Below are 24,668 nucleotides of genomic sequence, written 5' to 3' on the forward strand. Positions count from 1 at the left end.
CTGGGAATTTCTCAGTCCCTAGAATTTAGAGATTTTTTTTTTAAGTCCGGGTGTGAGAGCCAGTCAGTCAACTCTGATGTTCATAGTGTCCACTCAGCTGCTCCAGGGAGCATAGAGGGTGAGCCTGGAGATGGCCATCTAAAGGCAACTGCTCATCTGCTTCTGGACTCTTCTGCTTTGCTCCCAATAATCCTGTCAGAACTGGACATCTGTCACAAAGTGGCGGCGAAGTGGCACCATGGATGTTTTCACATAGCCCGGAACGTTAACCCAGCAAATTAAATGTTATCTATTCCCTCCCAGGAATCAGCACTCTGTTTCACATATTGCTTGCTTATCTCTCTTTCTGTTATTCCTTGATTCCATTTCCTACAGTTGGCTTGACTTCCCTTCTGTGCCTCTCACTCCTGCTATCGAAATACAAGCATCCAAGCCAGGTGTGGTGGCACATGCCTTTAATCCCTCACTCAAGGAGGCAGAAGCAGGTGTATCTCTGTGGGTTTGAGGCCAGCCTGGTCTACAAAGGGAGCCCAGGACAGCCAAGGCTAAACAGAGAAACCCTGTCTCAGAAAGGAAGGAAGGAAAGAAAAAAAGAAAGAAAGAAAGAAAGAAAGAAAGAAAGAAAGAAAGAAAGAAAGAAAGACAGACACTCATTCAGGCCCCATTAACCAGGTAAAGAAGCAAAGGTTCCCCCTGAGGCTGGGAGTCATCAGACATCTGTATGAGCTCACAGACAGCATCTCTGAAGTGAAATCAGGTTTCAAAGGCAGAGGGTAGCCATCTGACGGTGATCCCAAAGATGGAGATGTGACCGAGACCCACAGTGTCAAATGGAATGTCTGCCGTGCTAATTATTTACGCTTCCTCTGTTTAATTATAGTTTGAAAATGAGATCATCACTAAGCTGGATCATGAAGTAGAAGGAGGCGGAGGAGACGAGCAGTACAAAGTGTTATTTGATAAAATGTAAGTGTTGATTCACGGTGGGATTTATGTCAGGAGAGAGACAGAGAGACTTGTAATTAGACTACAATGAACTTTGTAGCCCAGAAATAATTAAAATGTGTTAATAATGGGAAATATTTTCAACCGCGCCTCAAGTTTCTTTCTTGGGGTGTGATTAACAAGGTGTATGTAATTATTTCTTTTTTTTCAGCCTCCTGGAGCACTGCAGGAAGCATAAATACCTCGCCAAGACAGGCGAAACTTTTGTGAGGCTGGTGGTGCGGCTGATGGAGAGGCTCCTGGACTACAGGACCATCATGCATGACGAGAACAAAGAAAATCGCATGAGCTGCACAGTCAACGTGCTGGTGAGCGCAAAGTTAATTAGGCCTTCCATCTTCACAGCGTGCTGCATCCAGACGGGGCCAGGGCATCGAGGAGCCCTGAGGACAGCTGGCCATAGAACACTGCACAGTGCAGCATAGCTCCCCATGCCGGGGTCCTCTGGTTCAGGGGAAGGAAGGACAAAGATTTCCCTGCATACCTGCTCTCAGCCAGGCCCAGAGCTTGGCTCCCTTCTGAATGTTTTCACAATGTCCCTGCTGTGGCTGAGGGTGGCAAGCCATCTCATTTCTTTTTTTTTTTTTTTTTTTTTGGGGGGGGGGGCTATTTATTTTTTTATTTTTTTATTATTTTTTTTATTAATTTATTCTTGTTACATCTCAATGTTCATCTCATTTCATAACCAAGGAAGCACCTTGTGAATTTCAGATATGAAGGCTTTACTTCTATTAAGATCAGAGTCATGTACTACAGCAAGTGTCCTGAATGGTAGCATCCAAAAGATGGGTTGATTCTTACTCCTAGGAATATGGCCCTCTTTGGAAAAAGGAGGAGTCTCTGCAGATGAGGGATAGCTCTGTTGGTAAAATGCTTGCCTTACCAACCTGAAGACCTAAGTTCAACCCTGCAAAGCTCACATAAAAATAACTCTCGCATGGTGGCTTATAGTCCCAGCACTGGTGAAGCAAAGACAGTTGGGAAGTTGTATTTCTGGGCCTCAGTGGGCATCCGGCATATCCTGCTTGTTAATGAGAGACTCTATCTCAAAACAAGCAAAAACAAACCAACAGCAAGGTGCACAGCAGCCGAGGAATGACTGGCAGCTGAGCTTATCCTCTCCCTCACACTCACACCGCTGTGTGAGCGCACACACTTGCACACTGAAGCTTGGGGTTGAGATTAGCCTGGGATGCCTAGGAGGAAGAGGGTTAAATCCATTCACAGGAGTTCTCTCTTACAAGTGGAAAGAGGAGGCTGGGCATGGTGGGCGGTGCACTTGGTAAGTGGAGGCACAAGGATCCTGAGAGTTCAAGGCCAGCCTCAGCTATTTGAGACCAGCGTAGGCCATGTGAGACTTTGTTTCAATGCACCAACCCCCAAAGGGAAAGCAGACAGAGATGAGGAGCCAGGTAGACAGGGGACAGCAATTGGGGTGATGAATACACAGTCCGCAGAACTCCAGGAATCTATGGAAGCCAGAACTGGCAAGCAATGAGTCTCCCCTAGAGCCTTCACAGGGGATGAGCAAGGCCCTACTGACTCCCATGACTTCGGAACTGCGTGACTGTGAGGATGTGTTTGTGTTGTCTGAAGCCGCCCAGTTTATGGCCCTTTGTTAGAGCACCACGGGACACCCGTGTAGGACAGCACAGATGGAAGGTGGCTGGGTGAATTTGGTTATCATTGACCTCGTGTGTTCCTAGTACGATGTCAATGCAGTCAGGTCTGTGGACAACCTTCCCGGTTGTATTTCTTCCTTAAGATGCAGCCAGGAAAAGCAGGAGGGCAGGTGTGCTTTTAGGAAGCTTCATGACTCACAAGCTCAAGTCCAAGGAGTGTCTTACCAATCCCGTGCTTCTCTATACAGATGTTGCTTCCAGAGCTCTCTCATTCTTCCTGCGCTGTGACTCCCCATAAGGAGCCATGATGGCTGACTCCTGGCCATAGAGGGCTCGCCTCTGCTTCCCTCAGCTGTCTCTAGGCAGAAAGGCAAGACAGGAGTATTCCTCACATGCCTGTCTTCACTGCTCTCCCCAGTCCCTGGCCTTATGATTTCAGGCCATGACCCAGTCACTGAGCAGCACACAAGCACTTAGCCCTCACTTCTACATCTGCCATTTGTGTGCCTTGCAAGTGCTCTGAGGTCACTGGAATGGACTTCCATGCCAGGAGGAATGAGATACAGCATTCATTCTTTATAAAGTTCCCAAAGGGGTTGGAGGGGTTGGTGCAGTGAGTAATGCCACTTACTGTTAAGCATGAGACCCTGAGTTTGCAGCCCAGTATCAACAAAAAGTCAGGACAAGTGGCATGTGTGCTTATAACTGCAGCACTGTGAGGGACGGGCATAGCCCCAGGTTCAGTGAGAGGCCTTGTCTCAATGGGCAAGGATAGAGAACAGCAAACCTGACGTCCTCCTCGGGCCTCTGAACACATGCACGGGCACACACACACACACACACACACACACACACACACACACACACACACACACACACACACACACACCATGCATACATTAAGAAAAATCGGAAGGAGCTGGAGAGATAGTTGATGGTTAAGAGTGAATATTTCTGCAAAGGCCCCGAGTCCAGTTCTCAGCACTGTATCAGACACTGCAGAGATTCCTGTGAGTCCAGCACTAGGGGATCCCATGCCCTCTTCTGACCTCCAATGACACTCATGCATTGACACAGACATACATACATTCATAGAAATAAACAGTAAAGCAAGGGCCATTTTGCTCTCTGCTTCCCGTAGCATCAGTGTAGTCTCTGTCTTGCCATGAGGAACATCTGAAAGCTCCCGTGCATTCACAGCTTCTTTATGCTGTCTGGGCAAACTGTTAAGGCTGATGACCACTATTTCTCATAACGAGTTTTCCCTTCTGCAAGCATGGAGACCTATGATGTCTGCCAGCTGTGGAAAGAGCTTGGGAATCGTCACTCTCTTCTTAGCAATGAGAAAGCCGAACAAGCTGAAAGACTAACAATTCTAGCATCCACCTTCTTAGACAAACAAGTGTCTCAGCTGGAGAGGCAGGAAGATCCACAAAGTCACAGCTGCTAGAGCTGAAAGCCAGGATAGTAGAAACCCTGGCTAGACATCACATTCCTTTTAGCACAAAACAGCCAGATTAAACACAAAGAACATAACTGAAGGGACAGAGAAGCCATCAGAGCCAGACATGGACAAGCCAAAGGTTTTACAGTTATTGGTGTGGGGACTGGGGAGATGTTCAGTCAGTAATGAGTTTGAGGATGTACATTGGAGCCCCAGAACTCATGAAAACAAAACTAGGTGTGGTGGCACATGCCTATAATCCCAGCTCTGGGGAGGTGGAGCACAAGAGCCAGGCCAGAGAGAGTCCCTGCCTCAAAAACACGAGAGGCAAGTTCTTCAGCAGATTGCCTGCTGCCATATCTGACAACCCCCCGTGTTCACTCTCCCAGGACCCACATAATGGAAGGAGAAAACATGTCACTCAAGTTATCCTATCACCTCCACATATGTGTCATCGTGTGCCATTGTACACATACGCACATGCATATATTCACACATATGCACATAATAAACAAACAAATAAATAAATATTTTTAAAAGTAGATGATGCCTGCAGAACAACACCTGAGGTCCTCTGGCCTCTACATGTACATATACAGGTGTGCACATGCACATGGGCTCAAACATACATGCACATACAAAAAGATTAAAACAACTGAGGACTCTAATGAGAAAGGGGGCGATATGCAAGAGCAGATGGGTGATATGTGCAGAAGCCAAGAATCAGAAAGAAATTCCAGAAACAAAAGCACCTTCACGCAGTGAACTATCACTTGGAGAGCTCGTCCATAACTGGGCCATGACCAGGGAAGAATTAGTGAGGTTAAAAATCTAAGTAGGTGCTTCACCCTCAGAGGAAATGGACTCTCCCTCTTCTGGCAGCTTTCAGTTGCCAACAGCTCCTTGGCGGGGTGGGAGTTCAGGCCCACCTCCCCTCCTTGCTTGGGTTGGATCTGGCTAGAGTTTCTGTGGGCCTCATGTGTGCTGCCACAATTGCTGTGAGCTCAAATGTCCAGCTGCCCTTCTATTTGCAGAAAACACCATTTTTCTGAGGTCATACACTGCCACTGGTCCTGTAAGAGTTTGGTGCCTACAAAACAACCACACTCCAGTGTGGCCCATGTCCAGGAGTATCTGGGCAATACAAATTGGATCTGGTGGGTTTAAAATAATTTTAGACACAGGGTTGGGAGGGTAGAGTGAGGGTGAGTCTGGGAGGAGTCAGAAGGGATGAATATAATCAAAATATATTGTGTATAATTCTCAAAGAACATGCGAGAGAGAGACAGAGAGACAGACACAGAGAAAGTACCATTAAAAGTTCTTCAAGAGACTTGATACCCTATGAGCAGACACAGGGGGAGGAAGTCCCTCTCCGTCACAGTCATAGGGGAGGGAGTAAGGGGAAAATGGGAGGGAGGAAGGAATGGGAAGATACAAGGGATGGGATAACAATTGAGATGTAATATGAATAAATTAATAAAATATATGTTTTTTTAAAGTTCTTCAAAAAGAGCCAGGTGCAGGAGCACACGCCTGTAATCCCAGCACTCAGGGAGGCAGAGGCAGGTGGATCTTTGTGAGTTCGAGGTCTACAAAGTGAGTCCAGGACAGCCAAGGCTACACCAAGAAACCCTGTCTTAAAAAACAAAACAAAACAAAAAACACCAAAAAAGACAAAAAGTTTTTTTTTAAAGAAATGTAAATATGTAAATAGGCTTACATCTGGCTTGCCATGACTGAGGTCTGTCCCTGATGTCTGTCCACCTGCCTCCTCTTTCTGTTCATCTGTAGACTGTCTTACTAAGATGGCCTTCGCCTTTAGGCACAGGGAAGCACCTGGCCCTGATTTCAAGGTCTCTGTGGAGTCTTACCTCTGCCCTAAGGGATGAACCTTCTTGGTGCCAGTGAGACTGACAAGAAGTACAAAGTGACATTTTCCTGTGGGGAAAAATAGTATGGAGACCTTTTCAAAATTATCCCCTACTGGATGTGATTTTAGCACACACTCTGTGATCCTTAAGGGGATCTATGAGACTGCTTAGCATCTAGAAGGAAGACATATTAATAGATTCTGATGACTAATACTTCAGTGTGTTTTTAAACAAGATCTCTGCTTGCGGGGTGGGGTGAGGGTGGCATAAGACCTGGTAGAGAGATGGCACCATGCTGCACTTGGCTTCTTATCACCTGCAGCCACAGCTGGAAAACAGGCTTTTGGAATGACACCTGCAGTCATGCTTATGACACTGGCATGCCTTTCTCCTTTACTTGGAGGCTGACGTGGTACCCACCTACTGTTGCTGTAGTCAGCTCTAGCTCCTGGTGGGTGCCACCTAGAAGTCCTGAGGTGACCTCACACTATTAACTCTTTCACCTGGAAGCAGCCTGTGTCCTTGCCTGAAGAGGGAGGCATTAGTCATTCACCATCCTCAGGGGTAATAGGACGGATTCCACCCATTGGAGCACTTCCATGTGGAATGTAAATCTATGGGAGTGAGACACAAGAAACTAGATATTATACATGTGAGAATCCTGTCTCTAGGGCTGGAGAGGTGGCTGAGTGGGTAGGAGTACATCCTGCTATTGTACAAACTCACACAAACACACACACATAATTTAAAGTATATATGTGTGTGTATGTGTGTGTGTGTGTGTGTGTGTGTGTGTGTATACCTTTAAATTCCTATTTCCAAACACTCACTGTCAAGCTCACATATAGAAATATATAGTCTATATAACTATGTATAATATTACATATTATGTTAATATATTTATTATATATTCAACTCTAGAGAGATTTTGAAGTCCAAAACAGAGAACAGACCTCAGCAAGGACAGAAGATAAAGGACAGCTTATGCCTCTGAGATGGGAGTGAGGGTCACAGAGACCATCACTGTAAAAATGTAGGAGAATCCATCAGTCCCTACAGGAAACCTTGTAGTCCACTGGGGGCTGAGGGGAGGGGAAACTCGGGAGGGGGGGGACGTGTGGGAGGGAGGTCTGCTTCAACACTGCTCAGAGCAGTGACAACAGCCCCTCATGGAATAGTCAGTGTGGCAGTGTTATGTAATTAATGCATCTTTACCTTTAAATACACGTGGCTAATAGTTTGGGACATGTGAGGACAAGAATGTCCCCACTCTTCTTTGTGTCTCACAAAGGCTGCCCACACAACACTGAAGTCATATTGATGGTGCCTTTCCTTACTCCCAATGTTGGCTTGCTTATTCACATGAGACTAACTACAATGAGTAAGAGACTATGCTTTCAGCCAGAACCTTGAGTTTACTTAAGACAAGTGACTTTCAAATGACCGATATAGGTTTAGTCCTCAAGTGTCTACAGCGTTTGAGATGTGATCATTACGAAAGCAAAAGTCAAGTACAGTGTGAGGTGCTCAGCGCTCAGATGAATTAAGAGCTCTACTCTGGGGGCTGGAGAGATGGCTCAGAGGTTAAGGGCACTGACTGCTCTTCCAAAGATCCTGAGTTCAATTCCCAGCAACCACATGGTGGCTCACAGCCATCTACACTGAGATCTGATGCCTTCCTCTGGCCTCCAGGCACACATGCAGGCAGAACACTGTATAAATAATAAATAAATCTTTAAAAAAAAAAAAAAGAGCTCTACTCTCCATCGATTTGCAATATGGGACCATTTTGATGAGTTGTTTTAATGTTTGTTTTTGCTTTGTCAGTCTTTGTATTGTGTTACATAATGGAGTTTGTTTGTTTTTTTAAAACAATACCATGGCTTAATTTTTCAGAATTTCTACAAAGAAATTGAAAGAGAAGAGATGTATATAAGGTACGTGTGTGTGTGTGTGTGTGTGTGTGTGTGTGTGTGTTACTCTGGTGGCCCCCCTCTGTGTGTGCACTGTGATCTCTGAGATGTATACAAGGTAGGTGTGCGCCAAGCTGGCCAGCACACTGTGTATGTTATAGTCACTGTGATGTGTACATGAGGTATGTATGTGCTGAGCTGACCGGCACCTTGGTGTGCCTGGTACCCACTGTGAGATGTATATAAGGGACACGTGTGCCATGCTGACCAGCACTCTGTGTGTCTGTTGTAATCATCTTACATGTATATAAGGTATGCAGGTGCCAAGTGAGCCAGCGCCCTCTATGTACACACTGCCACCCTAGTAAGTCACGTGATTAAATGAGAAACTTGGTTATAAAGTTTCCAGAAGTAGACAGTATAATTTTGCAGTCTACTCTTACTTTGACTACTACTCTAGTCCCACATGCCTGTGTCTTTCTCTCACAAAAATGAAAAAATGTCTTGTGTGGCCAGCTGGACTTGGTTCATTGTTTGCTTTTCAGATATACTGTGGGCATAGGCCACTGATGGAGCACTTACCTACCTTGGAGAGGATCTGGGTTTGATGTCCAGCTTCATTGGGCTGTCAAGGCACTTGATTAGAGTGACACACTATATTTCTGGGTCACTTTTCAAGTTCTGTGGTCACTAATTAGCAAGGTGACAGACCACTTCAGTGAACGAGGTTAGCTTGTCATCTGTGTGACAGAAAGCTTGACTGTGTGTTCACTACACAGAGTGTACTTGTGTCATTTTGGATTTCTTTTTTTTTTTTTTTCCTTTTAAAACATACCGTATGAATATAATAAACTTAGGAAAACAACCAGCTTCTTTGATCCAGAATGTGTTGAGGTGTGCAGTAAAGAGCGTCCCTTTCTTCCTACAGCACAGATTTTCTTTTGATCGCCTTTGCTGTCATCCTCGGGTTTTTTTTTTTATCTTGTGAATTTAGATCTTTATGGAGTGTGTGTGTGTGTGTGTGTGTGTGTTTTGACTCAAAAGAAATGCACATTCTAGATTGTCTAATCTCATTTCAAATCTTTGAGGAATACAACTAGAAGAGATGAAATAAATAAAGGAAACTTGCAATGAAATTCTTACCTTTATATATATATATATATATATCCTCACTTTTTCCTACAAAGATGACTTAAAATTATATATTTGTATATGTATATGCCAATATATGCTTTTATTTATATATTGTGGTATATATATGTGTGTGTGAATATATATTATTACTATTACATTCATTCTTGTCAGTTTCTTAGTGATTTCTGCACTGTCTTCAAGGCATTATGAATTATGAACATAGTAAAAAGAAAGTATAGCCATGAGTTACTGTCGAATGTCGAATTTAGCACCTGCAGTCCTCAACACAAATTACCTTGTGACTCTTTAAGAATGTAGTCCTATTTCTTCACCAGGTACTTATATAAGCTCTGCGACCTGCACAAAGAGTGTGACAACTACACAGAAGCGGCTTACACCTTGCTTCTCCACGCGAAGCTTCTAAAGGTAATAAAAATCACAGCGCACGTCTATGCGGCTCTTATAAATTCTGAAGCTTATTCCAAACTTCAGTTTTCCACAACAAATTTTAGTAAATCACTGGCATAATATTTTATGGATATTGGCCACAGCCAGTGACATAAACAAAAATATTCAAGAAAGGCTCTGATTGCAGATTTGGCCCAGCTGATTGCCGACTTAACAAGGTGTCAAGTTTGCAAACCTTCAGTGGGCTGTGAAGCGACTGTGAGTCATGGTGTGCAATTCCTCGCTTTGTTGACAGGACTAAGGATGGAGAACAGCATCGATAATAAGGAATGACCCTGGTAGAGCAGCCAAGAGGAAGGATAAGTCATCCTCCTCCTCACACTGGCAGAGGCAGAAGGCAGACCGGGACACCAGCGTTAGCTGTCTGAGTCTCTAAAGAGTGTTGCTAATGAGCAGCAGCAGGAGAGCCTTCAACTCTGGGAGGCTCCTTTATCACTCAGCTCCCTCTAAGACATCAGCCTTTTGCTTGTGCTGATGCCTTTGTGTTCTTTCCCGTGGCCAATTCCAGAAGAGTTAGTAATACAGAGTAGGTCCTCATAAAATAACTACAGCAGGTGGGTGGGGTAATACAGAGTAGGTCCTCATAAAACAACTACAGCAGGTGGGTGGGGTAATACAGAGTAGGTCCTCATAAAATAACTACAGCAGGTGGGTGGGCAGATGGATGGGTAGATTAGTGAGGAAATGGATGGATGTGAGAAGGAAAGTGGAGGAAGAGAGAAGAATAGATGCATGGATGGGTGAATGTTGGATGGTAGACAAGTGGAAGGATTGATGAGTGATAGATGGATGGACAGGTGCAGGCTAGGAAGATGCACAGGTAGATGCAAGGTTGGATGGACAGGTGAATAGACAGAGAAACTGCTATGCCACTTCAAGTTTTATATCTCAGAATCTTAGCAAGTCTTTGATTACTATCGCATGAAATTCTTATTTTAAGAAAAAAGTCAGAAAAGTGTGCACTAGATTAACAAGAACCTTTAGAGCATTTAGTCAATGAACCGTGTTTCCAAACCTAGGGTAACCTTCCAAACAGCAAAAATGGAGTGAGAGATAAACTCACAAGAGAAAATTATGTTAAAATTGTGCATTAGAAGATACCCATTGGGTCATGGGAGTCAAGAAGGATAGTGTTACAGAGTTAAATCCCAGGCAGATGCCTTCAGTCCCTGCCCTCATCCTGAAACCAGTACAGGTGTGTGCCGTGCATGCGCAGGCACGCACACACACGCGGGCGCGCACACACACGCACACACACACCTAAGATGAGCAGGGTTCTGGCAGGCAGAAGGCAAATAGGTGGCTTACTCTTACTCCCTCTCCACAGTCTTGTAGGCTGTATGCCTAAGGACCCCTCCTGTTTTGTGGCCACTTAAAGCTTTCACATTTTTGAATATAGAGATTTGGGGGAGTGAATCTGTAAAGAGCCATTTCCTTTTGTAAAGTCCAATGTCTGTATTTATTAGAAATCCAAGTTTTAGTAACAGGATCATTTTCAAAATGTGAAGACCTTATTATTCACACCATGGAATTTAAAACAGCTTGACAGACCGCTCCTACTCTTAGAACATAAACCTTGTAAGTCTGTATAGATGTAAAATATATATGTGTGTGCTTGCATGTGTATGCATAAGCATACCATTTGCTTAATCTTTGGCTATATTGAGGACAGATGGGTTCGTCACAGGCTCTGTGATAGCTTGTTCCACAGCCTGGATCAGTAGTTTCAATTGCTTCATCTCTTCCACTGGGCTCCAAATTTTCCAATTCAGTAGTAAATGAAACATAATCTGCCTCTATATTGTTTATATTGTTGCATTCTGTGATTTTCCCCTAAATATGTTTGATATTGTTATCAATGCAAATTCATGTTGATTAATCAACTTACTACACATGATGGTCTATATTGCTTTTGATTAAGTAAAAAGATTCTTAGATGCAATCCTTTTTTTTATTATATTTTTAAATTGAAGATGAGAATGACTAAAAGCACAAGTCTTTAGTTTAGCAGTGAATTTACTCATCGTCAGATTTCCATGGGAAAACTTCCCCTTCCTAATTCCAGATGTTTCTGTTAAAGTCTAAAAAACAAAAAATAAGTTAAAAAAAAAAAAAAAAAACAACAACAACAACAACAACAAACCCAAGCCTGAACCTTTTGGTTCTTTTTTTTTTTTTTTTTTTTTTTTTTTTTTAACCTTTTGGTTCTTATAGTTATATGTTAGAATCACCAAAGTCTTAAGTTTGCATCCACAAGTCTACCTCCCAAACAACCAACTGTGTGACACAAACTCAGGTTAAGGAATTTCTCAGTTCTGCTTGCAGATGGAATCTTGTAAGTCCACCTTTGACTTGAGCATCTTGTGGACCATATAAAGGTCCTTCTGCTCCTACCCAACAGTCCTAGGGCTAGGGAACTGAACTCAGGCTTGCAGAGTTCAGCTTGAGGTAGCCAAGCCCCTTGACTTTGGGAAGGACATGTGCCTGAAAGCAAGCCTCTGATGGTGTATCACCACCTTCACAGGAGCCTGACTCCTCAAGCCAGATCATCTTTGTCCTATGTCACAGCACCACCCAGGCGCTTGCCCTGGTCCCCTTGTCTGTCATGGTTCTAACAAGTGTCACCATAGCTGATCCCATAGTTTAACGACAGCACTAAGTTCACTAGGACATCCCACACTTCCCCACCTGAAACTGTTTGGGAACCACAGCCTGAGAGTTAATTGCTTCTTTGTAAGCCCCTTACTGTCCTGTCTTAACACAGGATCACATTGCAGCTTACAGGTCCACCTGAGAAGCTCATGCCTGCTGTACTCTCCTCTGAGCCTCCCAGGCCACACCATGCAGAGTCACACCTGACACCCGTAGATGCCTATGAGATCTTCTTCAGGGCTATTATATCCCATAATGCACTTGTGTGATGACAATCTCTGGGTGGCTCAGCGCTCTTGTGGGTAAGGCTTCTGGCCTCTCTTTGACCTGTAGGCACATGGGAAGGCCTCAAGAAGCATCTGCTCATTGCTCCTGAAGTCCATACAAACACTGGTTTGCTAAGTGAATATTGAGGGGTTTACATGCTTTGCCTGTCATATGGCCCTAGCCATGGCGCCTCTTCAATTTACACAAAACTGGCCAGAACTTCCACAAATGCTGATGAAGACTGTGCCAGGCAGCAGGCCTACAGCTGGTGGCCTTAAGGATCTTGGTAGACTATGGAGTTCCCTTCTGGATGACCTGTGATCCACACACATTGTCTGTTAAGGTGTTGAGTGACTTCTAACCAAGGAGTGAGGCCTCTCATGGCCCACTGAAAACAGTCACTACTAGTACACCTGGCTACCAGGAAGTTGTTTGTAAGCTTTGACGCCCAGGCAAGTCTGGATCTGCCATCTCATCTGCCTTTCTCCAGGGACATGCCCCTGGCATTCCCAAGCCTGGGCAGTCTGATGACAGTAGCACTGGGTCCCTGGAATCAAATTCTTATGCATACTCAATGACTGGCTTGGTGCTCAGTGACATTACTGAACATGCTCCTACCTCAGCATTGTTCATTCCTCGTTTTTACCACAGTGGTCAGAGGACGTGTGTGCAGCCCACCTCACTCAGCGGGATGGGTTCCAGGCGACAACACAAGGACAGCTGAAAGAGCAGCTCTACCAAGAAATTATCCACTACTTTGACAAAGGCAAGGTAAGACACATACCATCTGTTGGTCTCTTTCTCACACATGGCCTCCTACAGCGCTGGAAGCACAATTCTTAACACATGTTTGCAGAACCAGAAATATATTACGTATTGTGTAAGGAGGTGTTTTGTGTATGTTCCTCCAGTTTGTGCCTATAAGAAATCTTTTATTTTTTTTTTTTTTAAATCAATAGCTCTTTTGGATGCTCTGTGGATAGTAAAGCCTGAGAGGATGGCTTGGACATGTCTGTGTGCTTGGAGCCTTTGGCATCTTGCAATTTTTGGTTGTCACTGAAAAAATATTAACCCTGTGACAAGACAAGCTTTGTTCCACTTTGGCAGTTTGTAGATTAATTGGCTTAAGTAAATGATACATTCAGTTGACTGTTAAGGGAAAGCTGCCATCGTTTTAATCAGCTGTCTTACACTTCATCACTGTCCTTGTGGTCAGATGCCTAGCCACTATAGAAACTAGCCACTGTGGCTTAAGAAATTCATAAAACCAAGGTGACCCCCCCAAGCTCCTTTTGGGGTTGTTAATTCATGTCAAGGCTATTCTGCACAAATCCAGCAAGACTCCCACCAAAACGAGCATCTGACAGAATGCTTCGAACAACAGAAACGTGTCACCTTTCAGTGCCTGGAGCTCTAAGCCTGGAGTCCAGGTGTATATGAGCACATGCTCCCTGCAGGCCTTCCAGGCTTATGTGCTTTGTGTCTGTGGCTTATGGCAGGCATGGTGATGGTGGGCTGTCGCTGGTACTTGCTCCCTTGCTGACCCATCACCCACTTGTCTGGGTCCTCCATGTGGTCATGGTATGCCTGTGTCCATTCCTTCTTCTACAAGGACACCAGGCAGTCCCTGGCAGGGAGCCCACCCTGCTCCATAGAACTGAAACTGTGCCTAAAATGCTTGTTTCCATATGAAGCTCCTACTCATAGGTACCAGGCCTTAGGACTGCACGTATCATCCTGGATATGCATTTCTGCCCATAGCAGCACCTGTGTTGCACAGAAGGACGCTGTCCCTTGGTTGTCATTCACAGGAACCAAACCCTGTTAAAGGTGACCATTTAGTAGACTCTCTGTGAGCATAAGCTCAGGACTTTCTCTGTATCTGAAGTGATTGTTTGCCTTGGTTTTGAATGGTGTGTGTGTGTGTGTGTGTGTGTGTGTGTGTGTATGTGTGTGTGTGTGTTGCTGAGAATTGAACCCAGGACCCTCCTAGATGCTGAGCAAGTCTTCTGCCACTGAGGTATGGTGCCCTTTCCTTCTGTTAGCCTTTTCATTTCAAAACACCATCTCACTAAGCTTCCCAGGCTGTCTTTGAACTTGTAATCCTCCTGCCTCAGCGTTCTGAGCAGCAACGATGACAGGCCTATGCTACCTGTCACTCTTGACACTAGGAAAAGTCCAGATTCCTCAGCCAGGCCATTTGGAAGGTAAATTCTATGTGGCCCTATGGTAGACTGGCAGGATGTAGAGACAGGAAGCCTTCACCATTGGGCCCCTACTCATGTTCCCTCAGCTGGGCCTGGAGCTTTTCATTCCTCAGCAAATTACTAGAGAAACACAGCAGATACAGCCTGAAGCTTTGTGGGTTTGTGGTATGCTGGGGGAAGGGTAGCCAGGAGCTGTGAAGGACAAGTCCAGATCTGAGACAGGAAGGCCAAGGAAAGCAGAGGTCCACTAAGTCTGAGGAACATGTGCCTCCGAGGCTTACCATAATCAGACTCTCTGTGAGAAGCTCAGATCCGAAGGGCCTTAGACATTGCAGTTTCTCTGGCTTCATCTCCCTGTCTTGCCCCTCCACCTAACTCTGTGTTCCAGCCACACTTGTTGGAGTCTGGAATATTCCAGCCTCCCTGCTCTGCCCAGTAGCTGTCTATTGTTCACCCCACAGTCCTTTCTGCCTCAGCCTAAATGCTACCTCCTCCTCACCCTTGAGCAAGCCCCTGTCTGCCTTTGGAGAACTTACTTTACTACAAGAAGTTTCCATGCATGCTTCTGTAGTGGCTGACTGGAGGCTATGAGCACTGGAAACAGATGCCTCATTTGTTTATTCTCCCAGCATGCCTAGTGCGCAGAGTGGTGTGTCTACTGCATGCCTGCTGAATGGTGGCTAGATGATCAAACAAATGGGTGCCCAGCGTTTAGCAGCACTTCCTTCCTTGAGAATGGCTTGTTTCCGATAGGACCATGGGCCTCAGGAATGAGAGACACAAGGCAAATTTGTTTGCTTGCTTGTTTTTAATGAAAGATGATAGCCTGATAACTTTTTCTATAAAAATAATAGTTCGTCTTAAAAAAAAGTCACATGAAGGAGCAAAAATGAATGCAGTCAGTTTAAAGCATGGGTATCCAACTGCAATGTGCCAGGACATCCAACTATCTTGAGTGAGGACCAGTGTCACTAGAAAGCTCGTGGTGGAGTGGAGCTGTGCTTCCCATAATTCTGGGAAGAGAGAAAGAAAGAAAGAAAGGAAGGAAGAAAGAAAGAAAGAAAGAGAGAGAAAGAAGCCTTATGAAAAAGTGAGGAGAAAGAGAAAAGGACCTGGAGGTGACTGGAGCGTCACAAAAAGACCAACAGAGCCAACTAACCAGGTCCCAGAGAGGCTTGCTGAGACTGAAGCACCAACCAAAGACCATGCACGTGTAGACCTAGGCCCTCTACACAGATGTAGCCAATTAGCAGCTCAGGCTTATGTGGTCCTCTAGTAAAGAGAGTGGGAGCTGTCCCGATGTGGACTCTCTTGCCAGCTTTTCGATTACTTCCCCCTGGTGGACTACCTTGCCAAGTCACAGGGGAAGAGGACATGCTCAGTTCTGATATGGCTTGATGAGCTGGGGTGGATGGGAAGAAGCTCCCCTTTTCTGAGAAATAGGGGAAGGGAGAAGGAGGGTGGGACTGGGAGGTGAGGAGGGATAGGGTTGCAAAGTGAATTTAAAAATATAATGAGTTGAGAGAGACAGAGAGAGAGAGAGAGAGGCCATGTGACAAAATAGTATAGACAAAAAAGGAAAGCCAGTGGAAGAACTGTCCTCAGATGTCCCCATGTTGTAGAAACAAAAAGAAGACCATGGTGACGTGATCCGTTGGCTGACCTTGAGTCAGAGTGAGCTTGGGAGGGCTGTGTTCCCAGCTGCCATTCCAATTGTATTGATAAAACAACAAGATTGGAAAGCCATTTCAGAGTGCCCGTGACATTTCCACCAGAATGTTAAGTAGTAGCCGCGCTGCCCATCCACACAAAACTACAGTGCAGGTGCTGGTGAGAACTCCTGAGCACAGAGTGAACAGTGCCTGGGTAATGAGCTGGCAGCAAAGGGTCCATCTTCAAATCAGCGAGCAGGATGTGTTTTAGGAAGCCATTATCTTGTATGCAGGCTGGGATGGCTCAGAGTATTCTGGAGGTTTCACTTGGAACTCCCCAGCGTTCCAAACAACCCTGCCCACTTCTGTTCACACACTCTGTGGCTGTGTCCCTGAACTAAGCCCAGGCAAGCTGAACTTCTGCTCAGGTAGATGCAACCAAGAAAGGAGTAGGAGGGAACTGCTTCTGCCCTTGTCATCTGCTGGGGCAAATAACAAGGTCATATAGACCGTCTAGGGCTGTGCAAGTACCTAGGAGGACAGGACAGCATGAGGGGAACCTGGTCCCACCATGCCCCCACAGATTTGATCAATAGGGGAGTTATAGATAAGTGTGTTCAGGGCATATAAAGTGGTTAATCTGTGTGTGTACATGTGAGTGCAGTCACCCATTTGGGCTCATATCGCAGCCCTCAGAGAGGTCCTCCTCTATTACTGTCCACCTATTTGTTTTTATTTTTATTTTTTGAGATGGGGTGTTCCCCATGAACCTAGAGATCCTTGATTGGCTAGAATGGGTGGCCAGAAAGCCCTGGAGTCCACCTGTCTCTGCCTCTCCAGTTCTGGGGTTATGGATACACACCATAGCACCTGACTTTTTAGGTGGGTGTTAGGGGTCCAAAAACAGGTCTTTGTGCTTGTCCAGCAAGCACTTTACCCACTGAGCCATTTTGCCATCCCTAGAGCTGTTAATCTTGACTTTGCCCAAGTGACACGTGTACTAAGAAAAGTGTCCATCTAATGGGGTTGCTCCTCAAAGCTACAGATACAAGAACTGCTATCTAAGAGAACTTGGCTCTGGTGTTCATCCTGGCTTCTCTGTGGTTGAGTATCGTTCTTCTGTTTGGAGAGATCTTGGATGGCAGGACTTCATAGGAAAAGTGCTTCACAATGAGTCCCAGTGTCCTGTGAGAGTAGGGGTGGGGGGTGGGGGAGATGCTGCTAGCCTGACATACTATTCAAGATTTTGACTCACTTTTATTTGGGGAATAAGTCTGCTCTACAGGCTAGAATGCTTAGTAATCATTTAGAACCAACATCCTTCATGCCTATTGCCCTGATTGGTTTGAGTCTGTTGTTGCAGCTCTGTTTTAGTCAACTTGACACAGACCAGAGTCATATGAAAAGAGGGTAACTTAGTTGAGAAAATGTCTCCATAAGATTGGGCTGTAGTCAAACCTGTGGGGAACTGATGATTGATGTGGAAGGACCCTGCCCACTGTGGGTGGTACCATCCTTGGGTGAGTGCTCCTGTGCTGTGTAAGAAAGCAAATAGACCCCACCTCCCTTTCGCCCTCAACCCCAGAATCAGGTGGGAGAGGAGAGCTGTCCCTGCCCTTCACCTGCGACAGCACCCAATGGAGCAGGCCCTGCACCTCACCTGAGTAGCATAGTAGAGCTGATGACCCTAATGGCAGCAGTTCGTGTGAGCCACCCCCAAGGGTGAGCGCTGGCCATGCAATTTTGGGCAAGAGAAAGATGGTTCTCCCCACTCTCACCCCTTGCCACCTACGAGAAAGCTGACACTCTTAATTCCTCGGAGCATTGTACTAGTTGCTTTGCTCTCTGCTCTGAATAAGAACCTGGCAACTAGCAACTTAACAGAGGAAGGGGCTTATGTTGCCCTATGGCTTAAGGTAGAACAACATCCAACATGGCGGGAAGGCACAGCAGCAGCATAAGGAGGCTGGCCATACTACATCTACTATACCCAGTCAGGAAACAGAGGGCAGACAGGACGTAGAGCTGAGCCACTAAGCCTCGAGGCTCACACCCAGTGATTCACTTCCCCAAGCACTTCGTAAAGACTCATTCACTTTTTCCAAAACAGTGCCACCATCTGGAGATCACGTGAGCCTGTGGGGGGACTGTATTTCTCAGGGCCCTCTAGACCAGAGGTTTTGAAAACCTTCCTAATGCTGCGGCCGTTTAATACAGCTCTTTGTGGTGTGGTGATGACCAGCCATAATATTTTCATAACTGTAGTTTTGCTACTGTTATGAATCAGAATATAAATAGCTGATGTGCAGGATATCTGATATGCAACCCCCAAAGGGGCACGGATATGTTCAGGGTAGTCCAACAATACTATTCTCATACCAGAGAGGCTGAGAACCTAGTAGTTGCTCAGCAAACAAGGCTCAATACCTAAAACAAAACAAAACAAAACCCCACTGATCTTCAGTTTACGTTGGAAGCCCAGAGAAACTGGTTCTGGTTCCGGGGAAGGAATCAGCAAACAGGATAGGTGAGCTCACCAGTGAGACTGAGGATCAATGGAGCAAAAAAAAAGCTAAGCTTTCTTTTCTCCGCGGGCTTTCATCTGGTCTGACACATTTAGGGCAGGGTGTCTCACACCAATGAAGGCATCCTCACAGACATGCTCGCAGGCCAGCCTGATGTAGACCGTCAGTCTGCGGAGACCAGAGGACAACTTGTAGGAGTGGCTCTCTTCTACCACGTTCCAGTGTCGAACTCTTGCCCCTACCACCAGAACTGTGTCACTGCCTCCCCCCAACCTCCCCCCAAATCTTATTCTTTTGCAAATGAGTCCCCTCTATCCCCTGTTGGAGCAGCAAACACCTTCAGAGAGGCCTCAGAAGCATCGCTCCTCTTCCCCACACGTGACACACTGTCTGAAGCATCCAGGCCCCATTATCCCCCAACGAAAGTCCTGCATTCTCCATCCTGAATCTCATATTAACTTCACTCCAGAACAGCACTCAGCACAGTAAGATTGCTAATGGGACAAAGGCGGGTCTTTGCAAGGGAAGGGCTGGCCATCACTATGCACTGTCCTGTTTATCTGATAAAGGCCGCCGCCTTCAGTCTGAATGGTGGCAGCAGCTTATTGAGTGGGTGAGCAGACAAGCACGCAGGAGGCCCGGACACAGATGCGATTTGCCAATTGCGCTCTCATGGCCAGGCTCATGTCTGAGTATGTGTGTGTGTGTGCATGCATATAACCATTCAAACCTCAAGCTTGCTTGATCTTGCACTTAGAAATGCTTTCTAAAATTTTTTTTATTACATGTATCATTTGTATGTATATGTGTGTATAAACAATAAATAAAATTAAATTAAAATATTCTAAACATCATTTTTAATAGGATGATAAGATGGAAGCCCAATGATGGCACAGTCTCAGACAGGCATAGGTCAGGCATGGCTCCTAGGTACAGTTCCTAACTTTTGGCCTGGTTTTCTTTGCACTTAAGGAAATCTTCACTTGGCTTACTATGGTGACGTGGTGTAAACCCTTGAGCTGTTGGGACTTTGGGTGGTAGCCTGGAGGAAGTAGGGCCCGCAGCATCCCAGGCAATGTGGCTTGGAACGCTGTGTTGATGGAGGGCCAGGTCGAAGGCCCCATTCTCCGGTCTACAGCAGCATCCTCTGTGCAGGGAAGCCCTAACAGAGGGCTCGCACTGATGCTGGACTTGAATTCTGAAATAGCCTCTCTCTCCTCCTTTGCGCCATGACATCCGCAAGGCCAACAGGAGTTTTTGCCCTTTTATATTGGGCATATTCACCCATGACCTGTTAGTTTTCTGTGTTTCTCCCATACAAAATCACTCTTCTATTTTTGCTTTTTCTTCCATTCTCTAAAGTTTTGAATGACTTTCAGCCTAGCTGTTGGCATCTTAATCTTCTCCTTTCTCTCCACAAAATGTCATTTCCGTGCACTCTTGTTTTCACTCTCCCAACATTTCTTCCTTCCTCGGCCCAACAATCACTGCAGATTCCTTTCCTGTTCCATTTTTACCCCAACCTGAGTCTCTCCCTGCAAAAGCCTCTGTTTGGCTTTATCTGGGAGGCGAGCGTTCTTTTCTGAAGCTGCTCCAAATTGTCTGTCTTATTGTGTTTGGCTGAGACCTAGTAATTTTCAATGAAGCCCTTAATCCAAGTACCTCACCAAAAATCACCAGGCTTCTCTGAGGAGGATGAGAGTTGAAAATAGCAGGCATGCTATTGGGAGAATTTAGAGTATGGATGCCTGACCTAGCCCAGGTAGCTGTGGCTCTCAGTCTCTCAAGTCCCTGAAGTCCCACTAACAATGACTACAGTGCATAATTTACTACCAGTGATGTGTGAAGCCCTGCGGTTATTTTAAACTGGAGTCCTGCCTCTCCTTTAGAAGAAGATGCAGTTGATGAAGTTCACACTTTGCCTTGTGCCAAACTTGCGGGGGGCGGGGGACAAAACAAAACGCAAGCAGCCTGCATCATTCTTGTGCGCTGTAAATAAGGGTTTGGAGATGTGTTTCCGTTTTTGGTGAGATGGTTGGATTTTTGTTTCTAAGTAGGGTGACGTTTTTCACATCCTCTGACGTTCCATTTTGGAAGGCTGCGGGTAAGTCTTGTGGAACCCTGTCATAAATTCATTCTGAGGCTTTGCAAGATCTCGGTGTGAACTGGAGTCTGTCTCATCAAACCAAACCTGGCACCTGTTTACTGAGGTCTCCAGTTCTTTGGGATTTAACACTGTTTAAGGGAACTATTTTTTGTCAGAGCATCAGGACCAAGAACAGTGTTGTCGCACTTTAGTCCATAGGATGACAGAGAAGTTTCTCCACTAACAAGCCTACTGCGGGCCACAGGCCACTCTGCATTCTGATGTATACAGACATAGGCAGAGTTGGCCTCCGGGGACTCATGGCTAGCGTCAGAGTTCCCTAAGAGTGGATAAATAGCAAAACTTTCCTTGAGCTTGTCACACAGGTGGACATGGATAGGCCTGCCTCACAGGTGTAAGTGGTCCCTTGTGCAGATTTGGAGACTAGAAGGCTGCGCACCGAGTGTGAAGGCCCTCCTGCTGGTCCTCGGCCACTTGGTCCCTCTGGTGCAGAGGGACCTCAAAGAGAGCTATGGCCTCTTCCACAACATTGATCCTCATCCATTAAACAGCAGAGAGCTGTGTGGGACTCTGGAAATTCAGGAGGTAATTGAGTGTGACTTCCCGATAACTGCCAGGGAAAACGGATGAGCAGTGGAAAAATGGCTGAAAGTCAGGCTTCATATACAACACCTCTGCTAGGGAGCTGGTCACAGCCAGTAAGTGCACTAAACCAGAGTCACCCATGGCAGTCCCAGTGAGTCAGCCATGTTAAGGATGAAGGATCTTCTGTCCCTGAATGACACCTGTCTTTGCATCTGTTGCTACTCCACCACCCTGGAGAATCTGCATTCCAAGCATCCCCTTCATGTCTGCCTGTGAGCAATCAATACCTGATATATTCTCTGCCACCACCGTGTGTGTGTGTGTGTGTGTGTGTGTGTGTGTGTGTGTGTGTGTGTGTGATGTTTTGCTCTGTTGCTTTTCTCCCTTTTTCTCAGCAGACAAGATCTCCCACGGAACTTCGAGATAGACGGTTGTTTGAGCCCATGCCAGACTTTTTTGCATGAGGGCTGGGGATTTGAACTCAGCTCCTCCTGCTTGCCCGTCAAGTGTTCTCACCTACTGAGCTGTCGCTCAAGTCCCCTACTTGGCTTTCCATGTGGGTTCTGAGAATTGAACACACGTTGTCTTGTTTCCGTGGCTGCCACCCACTTTCCCCCGTGAAGCCATCTCCCCATCGTCCTCTGCTGCCACTGTCTTGACACCGAAAAGGTGTTTTATCAGAAAGGAAAGATTTCGGTGTGTAGCTGAAACCGGGAAGACAGGAAAGATTGCCATCTTAGGAAAGGGAGGAGCAGAGGCCAGATGCGCCCCCCCACCCCAACCCCCCCTGCAGATGGTAGCTCACAGCTCCCCAGGTGCCATAAACTGGATTAAGGACCTCGGATCAGAAAATAAAGTTGTCTGCGAGTCCAGGCATTCATTTGGGGGCTGTTCAAGCCTGCTAAGCCTGTAGCTCTTGTAAGAATGGAGCTGAGCCCAGGGTTCAGTCACTAAAGGTCAAACTGATTCTTTCTCTGAGACAATCTAAATCTAGATCATATTGAATCTGCTTCCTCTGTGGTACTGAAATATTTTCCAAGGCATTCGTGTTGGAAGTATGAACTGCCCACATTCCCTATAGAGCCCTGGTCCAATTAAAAACAGATGAAAATCTGCCCAGTGTGGAATCCTTTAATGCAAGTGGAGTGGCATGTGGGGGGGGGGGCATTGTGTAGTTATAGAAAATCTGATAGGAAACGCAACCATGAGACCTCAGGGTGAGCAGGATAAGATATTTACTTGAGGCCTATATTTCTTTTAAAAACAATTACTCGGCAATGTGTTTAAAGGACCTCATCTGTCATTTAGGATCAAGACAGATTAAGCTTTTGCTCGGGAATGAATTAGAGGGCTGAAAAACCCGAGCAGCTAAGTAGGAGAAGGTGAATTAGCTTGCAGAAAGTAAAGAACAACCTGCTAAAGGAGACCTACAAGGAAAGGGAATGCTGTCTTTGAAGTGGAAACATGCAAAGGGAGGCGTGGGTCATGGTGCCTAAAAGAAACATTACAGGGGAGAGTGTGGTCCTCTGGGACGTGGGCACACAGAGAATATGAGATAACAGCAGACCAAAGGGAACAGGTGCGAAGTGTAAAGCCTTGACATGGTTGGTGTCCCTGCCTCCTTCCAGCCTCCTCTTCAGGCAGGCCTCCCTCTATGCGAAACCCACCAGGAACATACCTTGACTTTGCTCTTCAAAGTATTAAAAATGCCTCCATTAATTCAGAGTCACATTTTGTTCCTCTCTCTCATCAAGAATACCAAGTGGTATTGGGCATAATGGCATACTCCTGTCACCCCAGCACTTGGGAGGTGGAGGCAGAAGGATCAGGAGTTCAAAGCCATCCTTAGCTACATCATGAATTGGAGGCTAGCCTGGAGCTATGGGACACACAGTCTCAAAATGCCCATGAGGCTGGGGTGGGGTGTAGTTTATAAAATAGTGGGTATGAAAAGAGTGTCACCTGTGGGTGGGATTATAGGCATGCCCTTTGGGAGGTTGGGTGAGTCAATAATAACCAAACCCTGTGGTGGGTCCATCCTAGCAGGCAGAAGGGCTCTGTGCCAGGGGGGTGCCAACTGACAGCTCTGGAAGTGCTGGCATGAGATCTTCAAGAGTGAGGATGCAAATCCATCATAGATCTGCTCTGTGACCTTGAGCAAGCTCCTTCCCTCCCTGATCCCCAGATTCCTGGTCTGCACCCTGGAAATGACTCTCCCTACCGGACAGCTGAGAAGCTGGCTGGACATCATGTCAGCTAGAAGCTGCCAAAAGGCCCTACTTTTATTTTGCTCCCACTACGATCATCTATACCAGTGACCTAATACTGCCACCCTTTAATACAGTTCCTCATATTGTGGTGATCCCCCCAACCATAAAATTATTTTGTTGTTGTTTCATAACTGTAATTTTGCTACTGTTATGAATTGTAATATAAATATCTGATATGCAAAATAGATGATATGTGACACTGCCCCCCCAAGGGGTCCACTCCAGATGTTGAGAACCACTGATCTATGCCCTTCTCAGAGAGGGGTTGCCACCAGTAGGTCTTCATCTCCCGCCCCCGCCCCGCTATTAGTGGGCAAGAATACGTAGCTCTCGTGAGGATGACTGTGATCTGGGAATGATAGCACTGTGGAAATGTAGAAATTTGAGGCTAGGATTACAGTTTGTTGAGAACGGTCTGAACTTGGTCATTTCCTGACAACCTGCAGTTCTGTTTACTGAGCCTTGAGGAAGAGAGGATAATGTTCGCTGGTGTCAAGAGTGACACCCAGCCCTTGCCCCTGGGGAGGGAAGAAAAGCATGGTCCAGTTTTAGTACCTTAGGGAAAGTTCTAGGTCACTGAAGGAGAGCTGACAGCAAGTGGGAGGCATCTTAGGGGAGCTTCTACCTCCCAGTGTCCAGTGTTTCTCAGGCAACCCACCTTTCCCAAGGGAGAGCCAGGCCTACAATCAAACTACTGTGTGTCAAGGTTTATCCACATCTTGAAAATGCTAATAATCATCATGATGATGCTCAGGGCCTGGAGAGATGGCTCATCTATTAAAGAGTATACACTGTTCTTAAAGGGTCCTGAGTTCAGTTCCCAGCACCCACACCAGGTGCCTCACAACAGGCTATACCTATAGTGTTTAGTAGGCTCCATTGCGTCGCACCTCAAAGGGAACTTAACACTCACATGCATATGCACACATAATAAATAGATAGA

At 45.9% G+C, this 24,668-nt stretch overlaps 1 protein-coding gene across 1 annotated transcript in view; it reads left to right on the forward strand.

Annotated features, from left to right (window-relative positions):
* Positions 1-24,668, forward strand: part of Dock1 (dedicator of cytokinesis 1) — a 508,411-nt gene that overhangs the window by 444,157 nt on the left and 39,586 nt on the right. The window contains exons 34-38 of the mRNA XM_051145486.1: positions 881-966; positions 1,157-1,313; positions 7,842-7,882; positions 9,328-9,418; positions 13,031-13,150. Coding sequence (XP_051001443.1) covers positions 881-966; positions 1,157-1,313; positions 7,842-7,882; positions 9,328-9,418; positions 13,031-13,150 — 495 coding nt within the window. The remainder of the gene's footprint in view (positions 1-880; positions 967-1,156; positions 1,314-7,841; positions 7,883-9,327; positions 9,419-13,030; positions 13,151-24,668) is intronic.

The sequence above is a fragment of the Acomys russatus genome, chromosome 5, assembly GCF_903995435.1.
Source record: "Acomys russatus chromosome 5, mAcoRus1.1, whole genome shotgun sequence".
Taxonomy (NCBI): domain Eukaryota; kingdom Metazoa; phylum Chordata; class Mammalia; order Rodentia; family Muridae; genus Acomys; species Acomys russatus.